Below are 16,931 nucleotides of genomic sequence, written 5' to 3'. Positions count from 1 at the left end.
TTACATGTGGCAACACATTGAAAATAACCTACGGATTAATTATCTTATGTTTAGCTTTAACCAAGGCCAGTACAAATAGAGTTCTAAATGTTCATTTCGTCACTGATTCCACGAGTCAGTGTGAATAATTTTCTTGTAACGGTTTTCTGGGGAAAGAGATGCGGACCAAAACGCAGCGTGGTTACTTGTAAACATCTTTAATAAAGATGAACAATAAACAATCTGCAAAACAAGAAATGTGAAAAAACCGAAACAGCCCTATCTGGTGCAACAAACACAGAGACAGAAACAATCACCCACAAACACACAGTGAAACCCAGGCTACCTAAGTATGATTCTCAATCAGAGACAACTAATGACATCTGCCTCTGATTGAGAACCATACTAGGCCGAAACATAGAAATACCCAAATCATAGAAAAACAAACATAGACTGCTCACCCCAACTCACACCCTGACCATACTAAATAATGACAAAACAAAGGAAATAAAGGTCAGAACGTGACATTTCTCATATTTCCCCCTTTTCAGCTATAACATTACAATTGTATAGCTAGTAGGTTATGGGATTTCTGTAGATCGACGGAAGTGAATGAAGCTAGTGCAGTTAAGGTGATAATGGCTGGGGTCATTTTTCCACAATAGCATACTGTACATGGGGAGTTCATTTGCATGATGTCAGTAAATCTCACAGAGGTATTGATTTTACATGCCATACTTGTTGATGCTGATTAATTGATCAGTGTTGACGCTGACATTATGACATTATGTTTATTATTATTATTACATTATGACGTTGTCTTATGTATGTAAATAGCATGTCATAATCCAAATTGCAAGTAGGTCATTGAAACAAGGGTGAATAAGAGCAGAACATTAAAGAAGTCTATACTGTTGAAGACCAGTTTGAGGAACGGTTTGATTATTATCATGGTTTTACAATCATTAATTTTCCTAATCAATATTTTTTATTATTCTCCTCTATTCATTTTTAAGTGGGTTATGACTGTGAGACTGTTAGATGAAGGCATTCACAGTCTTTTCATCCTACAACTCTCTATACAGGTTCCCTAGGTCGTATTTCACTACAATACCCACAATGCCACATAGACTATAAATTCGCATAGGCGAATCATGTGATACAGCTCAGCACATTCTTCACCTATTATCAAGGAACACAAAGCACACAAAGGCTGTTACCGTTTAAAACAATTTACACGTACCTGCATAAATATGAGAGAAATATCAAAGGGTTTCTGTCGGCTTTTTGTGTGACATTTCTCTCTGATTACTGTTACACAAAGGGCTCGAGGACAAAAGCTGAAACAGCCAATGAACGAGTGCGTTGTTTGTTTGCGACGTTTCCCCAAGAATGTGAAGGTGGGGCGTTTTGCGATATTCAGGAAATTGTCATTTTTCTATTTATCTCAGAGTAGAGATGTACAAATGTATTTCGTTTTTTTTCTTAGCGTGCTTACACTTCTAAGGTAGGTTTGAAAATGATTTCACTTGCACGAATGCTTTCCCAAAGGGGCAGTAAGGGTCGTTTGTCAACGTTCTCCTCTTCGGGGGGTGTGTGGGGGGGGGGGGCTGTTTTACAGACCAAAACATAGGGGTCCTTGAGGTGGATAGCGAATTTGAGACTGCAACATTGTAGCCAACTGCTGATGCACATCAAAACTGAATTGAGTTGGCTGCATGCTACGTTGGCTCGAATTTGCGATATAACAACGTTGTCAGCGGTTGAGTTGTTGATACACCCATGTCACTGCATACATTGGCTTTCACAAAACATTAGCCAAAATATCAAAGGCTGGCTATAACAGTAACGTATACACGTATAATCAGCTGCATCTATAAGCTACATCTGTCTTTACCTCTCACCTTGCCTTACAGGCTGTGTAATAACATATGTACAACATACATTTCTACTGACATAGGCTGTTTCTTGAAATTATGTCTGTTTTTCAGAACTCTTTGAATGATTCCCCATTTAACATAATGATGACGAGAAAACCCAACCAACCTCAATCCCCAAAGAGAAGAGGAAAGGTCCGTGCTAGTGCCAGTGGGCAAATGGACTCACTGGACAACAATACCATGACTGACTCAGAGACAGTTCCTCCATCACAAAAGAGGCACCTGACCATGATGCAGCATGGAGACAACCTCCTCAAGTTTCTAAACGAGGACCGAACGAAGCAGAGGTTCTGCGACGTCTCCGTCAGTGTGGGCGGGAAGCGCTACAGGGCCCACAAAGCCATGTTGGCGCACGGTAGCAGCTACTTCCACGCCGAGCTGACCAAAAACCCAACCGCCGATCACGTGATTCTCGACCACGTGGAGGATTCCGTGTTCCAACACTTACTGCACCTCCTTTACACGGCCGAGTGCGTCATTCCCGAGAGCGAGGTCCCTGCCCTGACTGAAGCGGCCGGCTTCCTGGACATGATGGATGTAGTGAAGCTCCTGGCAGGAGAGGGGGATGGCCGGCCAGTGCTTGCCCGAGTGGAGGTTAAGTCCGTGGGGTATCCAAGCTCAGAGAAGACCTCTATAGCTTCTGACCTTCCATCGGACTGTGTCGGGGTCCAAAGCCCAGTCCATTCTGGTGCCCACCATTGTTCGTTCTGCAGCCGCACGTTTTGCTACAAGAAGTCTCTGGAGAACCATTTAAACAGGAACCACAGTAGCAACACCGAGGTAGACGCCAGAGAAAAGGTGGTCAATGAAGAGGTTACTACCATGGTAACCACAACCCGGAGGTCTGCCCGCAGGAGGAGAGTTCCCGCTAAATTGGAGAGAGGTGACGCGGACAGCTCCGGCGCAACAGAGGGGACGCTACATCAAGACCCCGCTAGTCGAGACCCAACCACCACAGAGGAAGACGAGGAGGAAGAAGAAGAAGATGGGAGAAAACCAATGCACATATCCGACACAGGAGATGCACTCACCCCAACCGAGGGTGAGGAGGCGGAAGAGGAGAGGGAGGAGGAGGAGATGGTGGAGGAACGTCAAAGTGCTTTAGTACGGAGAGCAAGAGAGAGCGGTGACAGTTCAGAGGTGGAGACAACAGAACACCACACAGTCAATGAGGTGGAGGTATATAGTCAGGCTGCCAATGGTTCTAACTATGGAGCAGTGTACCCAGAGGGACTGGCTCCTGTCATCATCCAGAGCGTAAGCAAGAAGACGCTCAAGTGCCCCAAGTGTGACAAGACCTTTGACCGCACAGGTAGGTACTCTCCTTAAAGAGTTTATTTAAATGTATTGCACTGATTACATTGTATCTACGTAGGCAGTTGTTTCTGAGCTGATATTACACAACAACAGATTAATAACATACATGACAACATAATAATAAAACAATAACCAATATTCATATAATAATAAGATATTAAACAATAATAATATATTAAATAATTAATACATAACCAACATTTAAACAACCACTGTTTTTTGTCCTCTTCTCTTGGCAACAAAGTAAGTAGTAGGCTTAATTTGTTTGACTGCCAATCAAGTGACTCAGTGGAGTTTTCAAGAGCAGACATGGAAGCCCTGAAGGACTGCGGTCAAATATTTTTTATAACTAAACCAAGACAGACAGCCTTTCGTTTCCAATGGGAAGAAATTATAATTTTTTTTAAACTAGGCAAGTCAGTTAAGAACAACTTCTTATTTACGTTGACACTTGCTTAACCTTTTTCAGGGGCAGAACGACAGCTTAGGGATTCGATCCAGAAACCTTTCGGTTACTGGCCCAATGCTCTAACCACTAGGCTACCTTCTGCCCCCATAGTGGGCAGAACAAGCAAGGAGGTGGGCAGAGCCAAGCACGAGCTCGCGAGATCCTATTGGCGCGTTCTAGCATCATCTGCATATTTCCGTTAGGGAACACCTACTCTGTGAGGTGCGCTTGTGCAATAACTCAATTCACACTTGCAGTCCTAAACGTCGTTATTATTTTTACTTTTGCGAAGAGTAAAGTCTATAATCCTTAGTCTGGCAGGTAGCCTAGTGGTTAGAACGGTGGGCCAGTAACCGAAATATTACTGGCCCAAATCCTCGAGCTGACATGGTAAAAATCTGTGGTTCTACCCCTGAACAAGGCAGTTAACCCACTGTTTCGAGGCTGTAATCTTAACTGACTTACCTCGTTAAATAAAATATAAAAAATTGTCCACTCTGTCTATAACCGATTCTAGTTTTGGCAACAGAGAACTGTATTGAGATGAAATGTTTCAGCGATGAGAATTTTTTTAGAATGTCGTCCAAACTCCATCTTCTCCCACTGCCCGCCATTGGGCTTCCTCTCACTACCATATTTGGTAATGAGTGGAAATGCCAAGCCGATGCTTCACATTTAAACATCCAGTGAAATATCTGTGTCATTGTTCTATCTGTGCTGCAGTTGTGCCCCACTGTATCTGTCTTTTGAGCCTAGCCATAACATGCACCGATTACTTTATTATAACTCATAATATTATGATGTTTTTCTCTGTATTTTCCATAGGGAAGTATGAGAGTCACACCAGGGTACACACGGGAGAGAAGCCCTTCCAGTGTGACGTGTGTCTGCAGTGTTACTCCACCAAGTCGAACCTCACTGTACACAAGAAGAAGCACGCCAGTGACGCCCCCTTCCAGAAGAAGGACCACAAGTGCTCCTTCTGCAACAAGCTACACGCCAGCAAAAAGACCCTCGCCAAACACGTCAGAAGGCGAGCCTTCGTTCCTGTCCCATCATCATTCTCTGTTCACCAGGGTTGGGGTCAGTTCCATTTCAATTCAGCCAATTCAGGAAGTAAACAGAAATTCCAATTCCACATTTTTCTAATAGAGAAGCTTTGAGGAACATTTGAATTGGAATAGGAATTACAGTTTACTTCCCGAATTGACTGAATTGAAATGGACTTGACCCCCATCCGTGATATTCACATTACACTCTTATACATGTTATATATTTAGATTATTATAAATCCCTAAAAATTGAGCTTTTAGGAAAAAAAATCACTCTAAATTCAAATGATTAAAATCATGTTCGTATGAATAAAAAGGATGAGAATATTTATTTAGTGGTTGAATTTAAACCTTATTAACAACCCTTCCAAACTATGTGCTGGTTTCCCAGACCCAGATTAAGCCTAGTCCTGGATTAACAATCAATCAATGGAGAGTCTCCATTGGAAGTGTGTTTTAGTCAATTACTAGGCTGAATCTGGGTCAAGGAAACCATTGCTAGACAAGTTCAAAGTTTGTTTGTAGTCTTTCAGGTTAAAGGGGTTTCTGGTTAGTAATCTGAGTTGATCATTATATGTCCTGATCTAGATGTTATTAGCAGTTCTATAATGGGGATTATTTCATTGCTCTTCAGGGATAAACAGAGTTTATTGAGATAAATGGATTACACTGTAGTCCACCAGTCTTTTCTCACTTAGTTCTATGTAGTGTACTTAAAGTTAAAATCATTTGCTTTACCACCTTGTGGACAAGTGTCACAGCGTAGTTCAGTGTCAAAGGGATCCAGACAGGTCAATGTTGTACTGCCTGTTTATATGGAAGCCCTCTGCTCTCCAAGGAGTGAAAAGGAATGAATAATGAAGTCAAGGGTGTACTAACTGTGTGTTACCACTGTGCTTTCAGGTTCCACCCGGATCACATTCAGGAGTTCCTGGCCATGAGGAGGAAGAAGAACGATGGATGGAAGTGTGATGTAAGCTTTGACTTGTTTTATTTTATGTAACACAATCCAAAAAAAAAAAGAAAATGTTTCCTATAACGGACACAGTATAGAAAATGAGATAAGGAGTAAACTGCTAGCCCCAAGATTCAGACTACAATCATATTTTGAAGGGATCACTCACATTGAACCCTTATAATATGATTGTCTCTCACTGACCAATATTAACACTTTGAGCCTAAGAAGTTTGGTTTTAATATTTAGCAGACGCTCTTATCCAAAAACACTTGCATACATTTTTCGTACTTGTCCCCCCCGTGGGAATTGAACCCTGAGCCTCATGGTAGTTTCACAACCATTAGTTCATCAAGTTCATGTGATGTCCTTGCATAGCCATATGAAATGAGATTTCTTTCAAAATCAAATCAAATTTGTCACATACACGTGTTAAGCAGATGTTATTGCAGGTGTAGGGAAATGCTTGTGTTTCTAGCTCTGACAATGCAGTAATATTTAACAAGTAGTATCTTAACAGTTTCACAACATTTACCCAAAATACACGTAAATCTAAGTAAGGAATGGATTAACAATATATACATGTATGTCAGAGCGGCATAAGGCTAAGATACAGTGGCATAGTGTAGAATACAGTATATACATATGAGATGGGTGATGCAATATTTACACACAAAGACCACTCTATAATATATACCTACAGATGCAATGCAGGAAATTGAAAACCTGTAGTGTATTTGAGGTTTAAAAGGACTTCTGGTGTCTGTAATTTCCACATGGAAATGCCAGACTTATTTTCCCTTAGTATAGCAAACTGTATCAACCCCTACAAGAATGTGTGTCCCATGAATTATAATCCACAAAATAATTCACATTTCCTGTTGCTGCCGGATTACTTTCCTTCTGTAGTGAACTGGCTCATATTAAGATCCTACATCTGTACACATCACATAATACATAGTCCACAGAATGACACATTTTCACATTCACTGCAAGTACACTCAGTGTATTCTGTAAGTACAGTCAGTGTATTCTGTAAGTACAGTCAGTGTATTCTCAGTGTATTCTGTAAGTACAGTCAGTGTATTCTGTAAGTACAGTCAGTATTCTCAGTGTATTCTGTAAGTACAGTCAGTGTATTCTCAGTGTATTACAGTCAGTGTATTCTGTAAGTACAGTCAGTGTATTCTGTAAGTACAGTCAGTGTATTCTCAGTGTATTCTGTAAGTACAGTCAGTGTATTCTGTAAGTACAGTCAGTGTATTCTCAGTGTATTCTGTAAGTACAGTCAGTGTATTCTCAGTGTATTCTGTAAGTACAGTCAGTGTATTCTGTAAGTACAGTCAGTGTATTCTCAGTGTATTCTGTAAGTACAGTCAGTGTATTCTGGAATCATCTTCTCTCTCTGCTCTTCCTGGTTCAGATCTGCCACAAGTCTTTCACACGTAGACCCCATCTGGAGGAGCACATGATTCTACACACGCAAGACCGACCCTTCAAATGTGCCTTCTGCGACGACCACTTCAAGTCCAGGTTTGCCCGCTTGAAGCATCAAGAAAAGTACCATTTAGGTAATGAATGGGAAATGTCATTTAATTGCTTTATCCAACCTGTTTAGATAATAGATACATGTATTGTACCTCTTGACTCGAGGCCGTACAGATATAATGCATTATAATGGGTCGTCATGCTTTATTAGCGTTGTCATTAAGTATGAATGAACAGCTTATAATGTGTTAGTGAAATGATGAATCGGTTATTATCTGTCATTTTGAACCAGTTGAAAGGCGTAACATATTAGAAGTTCATGTATAAAGCAGTATCATGGTTATAACAAGTAATAATACGTTATGACTATATGACCTAAGTGTTACTGTTGAATCCCATTGGATTGATGAGGAATTTAAAACATTTTATGGTTGAGAGGGATGAGGCAAAAGGTATGGCATTACGTACTGAAAATTGAGAAATCATGTGACTAAACTGAATAAAAAGAAGAAACTATACTATGAAACAAAAATTAAATGATATAAACAATGACAGTTAAAAGTTTTGGAGCACGTTATATTACATTTTGGGCGATATTTCTTCTTAACAGCACTATCAACAAGGCAGGTTCCACAGGCCCCTAGTTTTGCCACACCTGGACTACTACTGTTCAGTCGTGTGGTCAGGTGCCACAATGAGAGACTTGGGGAAAATTTCAATTGGCTCCAAACAGGGCAGCACAGAATAGACTAGTACTACGTAGAGCTATGAATACATGGAACTCTATTCCACATCAAGTAACTGAGGCAAGCAGTAGAATCAGATTTAAAAAACAGATAAAAATATAACTTATGGAACAGCGGAGGCTGTGAAGAGACACAAACACAGACACAGGCACAGGCCCAGACACCTGCATACACACACGATAACACACACGCTATACACACATGGATTTTGTGATGTAAATATGTGGTGGAGTACAGGCCTGAGGGCACACACTTAATATGTTGTGAAATATGTTGTGAATGTATTGTAATGTTCTTAAAATTGTATAAACTGCCTTAATGTTGCTGCACCCCGAGAAGAGTAGCTGCTGCATTGGCAGGAACTATTGGGATCCAAAATAAATAGAATTACCACGTTCGGGTTTATTGTCCTCAAAAACATTGGGAGTCAAGGAAAAGGTTGTATAATCATTGAAGAGAATGCTATCAAGTTTGTAGAAGCTTAACGTTAATCAATGATCAGATGTTGATGTTGGATTGAAAAGTAAGACTGTGACACAGGGATATTGAATTGACCTTTGACTCTGTCCACAGGTCCATTCCCATGTGACATCTGTGGCCGCCAGTTCAACGACACGGGTAACAGGAAGAGGCACATTGAATGTACACACGGGGGCAAGAGAAAATGGACCTGCTTAATCTGTGGGAAGTCAGTGAGGGAGAGGTAGGATTGTCACAGCTACAATAAACAGGTAGATTTTTTTTTGTATTGTGGGAAAATGATACATTTAACAAAAATACTAAAATAAACAGCAGTGCTTAGAATACTGCACATGTAAGTGTGATTACATTGAATTTCTATGTTGTTTTACACAACAACTACTAATGTTATAACTTTTAACAAAACTTTTTACCAATTTCTTTTTACCAATTATTTTTGGTGGTGGTTGTAAGAATACTTAGGGAGAAAAAGGTGTAGATTCACGCGCAGAGCGCGGCAAATGTTTATTAAGACATCGCAGAAGGCAGGAACTGTGGTCACAGGCAGGCAAAGGTCAAACACAGGCAGGCAAAGGTCAAACACAGGCAGGCAAAGGTCAAACACAGGCAGGCAAAGGTCAAACACAGGCAGGCAAAGGTCAAACACAGGCAGGCAAAGGTCAAACACAGGCAGGCAAAGGTCAAACACAGGCAGGCAAAGGTCAAACACAGGCAGGCAATGGTCAAACACAGGCAGGCAGTCAAACTCAAACAATACCTCACAACTACACAAACATAAAGAACTGAACTAAATTGGAAGCTGATGAGACCAGGTGAGACACGAACACAGGTGAAATTAATGAACAAAAATGAAAGACAGGGCTACGTTCCAGAACACAAAGAAACAGGGCTATGTTCCAGAACACAAAGAAAAAGAACACAAGGTTGACTAAGAAAAGAAAAGCAGAACCTTACAGTGGTATTGTGTCTATCTCTCACTGCTTACATGGTAACAGTCTCAACTTTAGTGACTGGTCTACTATCATTCTAACTCCATTGACTGTAATGTGGTTCTTTTTTATGTCCGTAGGACAACGTTGAGGGAACATTTGCGGATTCACAGCGGAGAGAAACCTCACCTCTGCAGTATCTGTGGACAGAGTTTCCGCCACGGCAGCTCTTATAGGTCAATATGCTTGGGCAGTTCATGATGTACCAAGTTCTTATTGGCTATCACCCTATGCGTGGATTCCCATGTTCATGAGGTTTCTATTGGGTAGTTTTTGTCTCCAGAGAAAATAATTGTATCATAATTTTGTCATCATTTAATACAAAATAAATCAAATGTTGGCTTGTTTTAATTGCATATTAACATTTGTTAAAAACTTGAACCCCCAACCCCTGATAGGCTTCATCTTCGAGTCCACCACGACGACAAGCGCTACGAGTGTGACGAATGCGGAAAGACGTTCATACGCCACGACCATCTGACCAAACACCAGAAAATACACTCGGGTACAGTACACACACCTTCCATGTTATGTTCCGTAGCCGTGCAGCAGAGAGTCATGTTCCCCTGGGTTACTTCTTCATACATGGTCCTGGACCTGTTTCTATGTTTTTACGCTGCACACAAATTGTCTTACGGGGATAATAATTGAATTGACTCTCCCTTCGGTTGTTATCAGGGGAGAAAGCCCACCAGTGTGAGGAGTGTGGGAAGTGTTTCAGACGTCATGATCACCTGACCGTCCATTACAAAAGCGTCCACCTGGGAGAGAAGGTGTGGCAGAAGTAAGTGGTCCTGATGGTGGATGGGAGATGGAGGGAATGGGCGCGTTCCAGGCCGACTACATTGCAGGTGCATGTCAGATCTCACAACGCGGTTGACTATATTGCAGATGCATGTCAGATCTCACAACGACTGAGTAGGTGTTAACATATCAGCTAACTACATCATATAATATAGCAATCTGATGACGTGGCATGTAACCATTGGTTGATGAAACGTAACATCTGCAATGTAGTCATGCTGGAACGTGACCAATATGTTCTAGATTTAAAGTGTCAGTCTGGATTGAGACACACCAGGGCGCCAAAGGGATTTTTTAATATTATTTTTTATTAAATGATCAAGACAATAGGCAGAATAAACAGCATTGGACATACAACAATTGCATAGTGAAACACATTTTCACATGATATTCAATAAAACAAGGTAAATTCACAGTGCATGACCTCCATATCTGGACAGTCAAACACATGCAATCACATCGTTTTTTGGTATTAATGTGACTACCCTATGAGCACAAGATGTTGAAAAGACGTTGAAAATATATTTTTTGGTTTCAATTTCTTGTACTCGCTGTCGCTGGTATAATTACAATTATATAATTATAATTACTTTATTGATACTACATTTTATCAAACCGACAACCCAGATGGAACAAACCCTGTGTTTGTCAAATGAAAAATACATATCTATTTTTTTTTTTACTGTTGAAGAGGATCTTCTATGGTGTCTAGTTGACTATTTGTGAAAAGGACTAAGCATTGGGAACATGTGTGTGGATTCTATAGGTATAAAACAGCTGTGCATCAGTGTGAGGTCTGTAAGAAGGAGTTCAAAGGGAAGTCCAGTCTGGAGATGCACTTCAGAACACACTCAGGTAAGATGACAATATAAAAGCTGTGAATGTCTGTTTGCCTGGTCAGCATAACTTTCTGTTCACATGGAGCGTTTATTGACATTTAATCCAGAACAAATGTATTTGGTGGACGGAGATGTCCAATGATAGGCGTGGCAGGCAACATACCGACCTGCTTTCATTTACCTAGACCAGCAGCCATCACACTATACACACGCTTCAATGAATGTCTACTTTTCATCTGTTTTTTAAAAAGTTTTTTACTATTTTACAGACAAAGGGCCACAACAAAACCTTTACCCCGCTCTATCTCCTCTGCCTCCACCCTCCCCTCCACCTCCTCTCTACCTCCCCTCTATCTCCTCAACCTCCACCCTCCACCCTCCCCTCTGCCTCCCCTCTATCTCCTCAACCTCCACCCTCCCCTCTACCTCCCCGCTATCTCTTCCACCTCCCCCTCCCCCTCTATCGCCCCTCATCCCCCCCTCTACCTCCCCTTTATCTCCTCTACCTCCATCCTCCCCTCTATCTCTTCTACCTCCACCCTCCCCTCTACCTCCCCTCTACCCCCCTCTACCTCTCCTCTATCTCCTCAAACTCCACTCTCCCCTCTACCTCCCCTCTATCCCCTCTACCTCCCCTCTATCTCCCCTCTACCTCCCCTCTATCCCCTCTACCTCCCCTCTATCCCCTCTACCTCCACCCTCCCCTCTGCCTCCCCTCTATCTCCTCAACCTCCACCCTCCCCTCTACCTCCCCTCTATCCCCTCTACCTCCCCTCTATCTCCCCTCTACCTCCCCTCTATCTCCACCCTCCCCTCTGCCTCCCTACCTCCACCCTCCCCTCTGCCTCCCCTCTATCTCCTCTACCTCCACCCTCCCCTCTATCTCCTCTACCTCTACCCTCACCTCTGCCTCCCCTCTATCTCCTCAACCTCCACCCTCCCCTCTACCGCCCCTCTATCTCTTCTACCTCCACCCTCCCCTCTACCTCCCCTTTATCTCCTCAACCTCCACCCTCCCCTCTATCTCTTCTACCTCCACCCTCCCCTCTATCTCCCCTCATCCCCCCCTCTACCTCCCCTTTATCTCCTCAACCTCCACCCTCCCCTCTATCTCTTCTACCTCCACCCTCCCCTCTATCTCCCCTCATCCCCCTCCTACCTCCCCTTTATCTCCTCCCTCCACCCTCTCTATCTCCTCTACCTCCACCCCCCCTCTGCCTCTATCTCCTCTACCTCCCCTTTATCTCCTCAACCTCCACCCTCCCCTCTATCTCCTCTACCTCCACCCTCCCCTCTATCTCCCCTCATCCCCCTCTACCTCCCCTTTATCTCCTCTACCTCCACCCTCCCCTCTGCCTCCCCTCTATCTCTTCTACCTCCATCTATCTCTTCTACCTCCACCCTCCCCTTTATCTCCTCTCCCCCTACCTCCCATCTATCTCCTCAACCTCCACCCTCCCCTCTACCTCCCCTCAACCTCCACCCTCCCCTCTATCTCTTCTACCTCCACCCTCCCCTCTATCTCCCCTCATCCCCCCCTCTACCTCCCCTTTATCTCCTCAACCTCCACCCTCCCCTCTATCTCTTCTACCTCCACCCTCCCCTCTATCTCCCCTCATCCCCCCCTCTACCTCCCCTTTATCTCCTCAACCTCCACCCTCCCCTCTATCTCCTCTACCTCCACCCTCCCCTCTGCCTCCCCTCTATCTCCTCTACCTCCCCTTTATCTCCTCAACCTCCACCCTCCCCTCTATCTCCTCTACCTCCACCCTCCCCTCTATCTCCCCTCATCCCCCCCTCTACCTCCCCTTTATCTCCTCTACCTCCACCCTCCCCTCTGCCTCCCCTCTATCTCTTCTACCTCCACCCTCCCCTCTATCTCTTCTACCTCCACCCTCCCCTTTATCTCCTCTACCCCCCTACCTCCCATCTATCTCCTCAACCTCCACCCTCCCCTCTACCTCCCCTCCACCTCCCCCTATCTCCTCTACCTCCACCCTCTCTCTACCTCCCCTCTATCTCCTCTACCTCCACCCTCTCTCTACCTCCCCTCTATCTCCCTTCTACCTCCCTCTACCTCCCCTCTATCTCCCCTCTACCTCCAACCTCCCCTCTACCCCCTCTACCTCCCCCTCCCCTCTACCTCCCCTCCATCTCCTTACCTACCTCCCTCTACCTCCCCTACCTCCCCATCTCCCCTCTACCTCCAACCTCCCCATCCCTCTACACCCCCTACCTACCTCCCCACCCCTCTACCTCCCCCTCCCCTTTTTCCCTCTAATTGTAATACTATGTTTGCCCAACTAACTTCCGTCATGTCTTCTGCTAGGTGAAAAACCTTACCGATGCCCCGTGTGCCAACAGACGTTCCGCATTAAGAAGACCCTCACCAAGCACATGGTGATCCACTCGGATGCCCGCCCCTTTAACTGCCCGCACTGCAGTGCCACCTTTAAGAGGAAAGACAAGCTGAAGTATCATATGGACCATGTACACGGTGCTAAGTCCACTGAGCAGCAGCACCACCAGCAGCAGCACCGCCAGCAGCCTCCGGTGGTGCTGACAGAGGATAAGATGGTGACTCTGCCTTATAATACCCACGGCCCCTCCAAAGTGTACCGGGCAAAACCCAAGACCGTTCTCCAGAACGTCCCCTCCGATGTGTGTGTGCCTGTCACACTGGTGCCCGTCCAGATGCCCAGGGTGGTCTCGGGGGTACAGGGTGACCTGAGGGGACACGTAACCTGCCCGCCCCAAGGTCAGGGGCAGCAGCAGACAGCTGGGGGGTACCAGACTGCCACAGAGCTGGCGTTCCTGGAGAAGTACACGCTTACCCCCCAGCCGGCCAACATTGTTCACCCGGTGCAGCCTGACCAGATGTTGGACCCCAGGGATCAGTCGTACCTGGGCACCCTGCTGGGCCTGGACTCTGCCACCCCCGTCCAGAACATCTCCAACTCGGACCACGTCACCCATTGATAATGCCTCTCTATACTTCCTTTTTGGCAACATTTTATTTAAAGGGTACCGACATAAGGACATTATAACACATTTATAACCCATACAGTACACATTTATAACCCATACGAAACTGTATAAGCCCATAGAGGTAACGTTTATTTGAAGGGTACGGTTGTTCACAAAATGCTCATGCACTGCTTATGCATGGCTTATGTATAGTTTATGAATGGGTTATGAATCTGTTATGTATAGTTTATGAATGGGTTATGAATGGGTTATGTATGGGTTATGAATCTGTTATGTATGGGTTATGAATGGGTTATGAATGGGTTATGAATCTGTCATGTATGGGTTATGTATGGGTTATGAATCTGTTATGAATCTGTCATGTATGGGTTATGTATGGGTTATGAATGGGTTATGAATCTGTTATGTATGGGTTATGAATGGGTTATGAATGGGTTATGTATGGGTTATGAAGTTTTTATGGAGCTATACTTAAAATAAAATGCGATCGTCCTGCTCTTTTAACCTCTGCAGCTTATTCAGGGGCGAACGCTCTGATAGAAACAGATGGTGTCGAACAGGTCTAGTTGTCAGCCGTGTGGAACAGGGAATATCATCAGCTCCATTTGTGATATTTATATCTGCGATCGTCCAAACGTTGCACCACCTTGATTGAGCCCCAAGTCTTTCATCATATTGGGTTCAAAGAGCACTTTTTTAAAGTTTCTCTTGTCACACAAAAGCCTAAGATCTCTGTCATTCCATAAATGAGTGAGAGTGAGTGATGTATATGACAGGAGCCTGATTGATTACAAAAGGTAATTCCAGAACAGGATGTCTCATTTTCCAAAAAGCTGGCTGTATGTCTGAATCTTACAGGTGTAATCTGGCTATTTATTCACAATTTAAATTGAATTAAAGTATTATACAACACATTTACCCCATGCAAATCAAGTTCCATAATATTCCACGTTCCTTGCCAGTTACCACAGAATTTTAGAGTAACGATCAATCATGGTGTTGTCAGCCTGTTGCTCCGGGATGAAGTTTCCCCTGTACAGATCTAGGATCAGATTCCCCTCCCCCAATAGTAATCATAACCAATTACACCATCAGTGGGGGAAATGCAATGCGTCTAGGGGTGACGTCCCGACACCCAGCAGGCTCCTCGAAACTAGAAAGGGCTGTTTAATCATTGTATCAGGAGGTCAACCACTTCTGAATCAATCTTAAAGTATTCTGTATGTTATGTATATCATGTTTCTTTCACAATGAACAGGAGGGAACAGCCTGGGTAGTATGTATAAAACACCCTGATCTAGGATCAGACCATCCTTCCGTCCATGTAATCTTATTCATTACGATCTAAAAGGCAAAACTGATTCTAAATCAGCACTTCTACTCTGAGACGCTTGATACTTATGATAGGTTTCTGTCCTTATGGGGATGTATATGTTGCCTTATAGGGGATCACCATGTTCATTAATGTGCATTATAAACCGGGTGGTTCGAGCCCTGAATGCTGATTGGCTGAAAGCCATGGTATATCATGGGTATGACAAAACATGTATTTTTACTGGTCTAATTACATTGGTAACCAGTTTATAACAGCAATAAGGCACTTCTGGGATATGTGGTATATGGCCAATATACTGTAGCTAAGGGCTGTATCCAGGCACTCGGCGTTGCATTGTGCATAAAAACAGCCCTTAGCCGTGGTATATTGGCCATATACCACACCCCCTCAAGCCTTACTGCTTAAATAAACTTGACTTCTCTCTGTCTATCCAATACAACCTCTAAATAAACTTGACTTCTCTCTGTCTGTCTAATACAACCTCTAAATACACTTGACTTCTCTCTGTCTGTCTAATACAACCTCTAAATACACTTGACTTCTCTCTGTCTGTCTAATACAACCTCTAAATAAACTTGACTTCTCTCTGTCTGTCTAATACAACCTCTAAATACACTTGACTTCTCTCTGTCTATCCAATACAACCTCTAAATAAACTTGACTTTCCTCTGTCTATCCAATACAACCTCTAAATAAACTTGACTTTCCTCTGTCTATCCAATACAACCTCTAAATAAACTTGACTTCTCTCTGTCTATCCAATACAACCTCTAAATAAATTTGACTTTCCTCTGTCTATCCAATACAACCTCTAAATAAACTTGACTTCTCTCTGTCTATCCAATACAACCTCTAAATACACTTGACTTCTCTCTGTCTGTCTAATACAACCTCTAAATCAAATCAAAGTTAATTTGTCACGTGCACCGAATACAACAGGTGTAGACCTTACAGTGAAATGCTTACTTACAGGCTCTAACCAATAGTGCAAAAAAGGTATTCGGTGAATAATAGGTAAGTAAGGAAATAAAAACAACAGTAAAAAGACAGTGAAATCTAACAGTAGCGAGGCTACATACAGTAGTGAGGCTATAAAAGTAGCGAGGCTACATACAGACACTGGTTAGTCAGGCTGATTGAGGGAGTATGTACATGTAGATATTGTTAAGTGACTATACACAATGCAAATACTCCAGGTAGCCATTTGATTACCTGTTCAGGAGTCTTATGACTTGGGGGTAAAGACTTGGCACTCCGGTACCGCTTGCCATGCGGTAATAGAGAGAACAGTCTATGACTGGGGTGGCTGGGGTCTTTAGGGCCTTCCTCTGACACCGCCTGGTGTAGAGGTCCTGGATGGCAGGCAGCTGAGCCCCAGTGATGTACTGGGCCGTACACACTACCCTCTGTAGTGCCTTGTGGTCAGAGGCCGAGCAATTTCCGTACCAGGCAGTGATGCCACCAGTCAGGATGCTCTCGATGTTGCAGCTGTAGAACCTTTTGAGGATCTGAGGACCCATGCCAAATCTTTTTAGTTTCCTGGGGGGAATAGGCTTAGTTGTCCCCTATT

At 43.6% G+C, this 16,931-nt stretch overlaps 1 protein-coding gene across 1 annotated transcript; it reads left to right on the top strand.

Annotated features, from left to right (window-relative positions):
- Positions 1-1,356: 1,356 nt before the first annotated feature.
- zbtb41 (zinc finger and BTB domain containing 41) lies at positions 1,357-14,943 on the top strand. The gene is made up of 11 exons (XM_064992229.1): positions 1,357-1,486; positions 1,971-3,231; positions 4,510-4,717; positions 5,640-5,709; positions 7,115-7,262; positions 8,499-8,628; positions 9,475-9,570; positions 9,793-9,899; positions 10,073-10,178; positions 10,965-11,053; positions 13,367-14,943. The coding sequence occupies exons 2-11, from the start codon at positions 2,001-2,003 to the stop codon at positions 14,014-14,016; spliced, it is 2,835 nt and encodes a 944-aa protein (XP_064848301.1). The 5' UTR covers positions 1,357-1,486; positions 1,971-2,000; the 3' UTR covers positions 14,017-14,943.
- The last annotated feature ends 1,988 nt before the right edge of the window (positions 14,944-16,931 follow it).

This window comes from Oncorhynchus masou, chromosome 17 (assembly GCF_036934945.1).
Source record: "Oncorhynchus masou masou isolate Uvic2021 chromosome 17, UVic_Omas_1.1, whole genome shotgun sequence".
In the NCBI taxonomy this organism is placed as follows: Eukaryota; Metazoa; Chordata; class Actinopteri; order Salmoniformes; family Salmonidae; genus Oncorhynchus; species Oncorhynchus masou.
Note: the sequence above shows the minus strand (reverse complement) of the source record. Positions and strands in the feature narration are given on the sequence as shown.

What these genes read in the sequence shown, in the direction of transcription:
- zbtb41 (XM_064992229.1), top strand. Translation starts at nt 2,001, where the DNA reads ATGATGACGAGAAAACCCAACCAACCTCAATCCCCAAAGAGAAGAGGA. An exon ending in GGGAAGTCAGTGAGGGAGAG is followed by an intron (nt 8,629 to 9,474) that starts GTAGGATTGTCA and finishes TTATGTCCGTAG; the next exon opens with GACAACGTTGAGGGAACATT. An exon ending in GGAGAGAAGGTGTGGCAGAA is followed by an intron (nt 10,179 to 10,964) that starts GTAAGTGGTCCT and finishes TGGATTCTATAG; the next exon opens with GTATAAAACAGCTGTGCATC.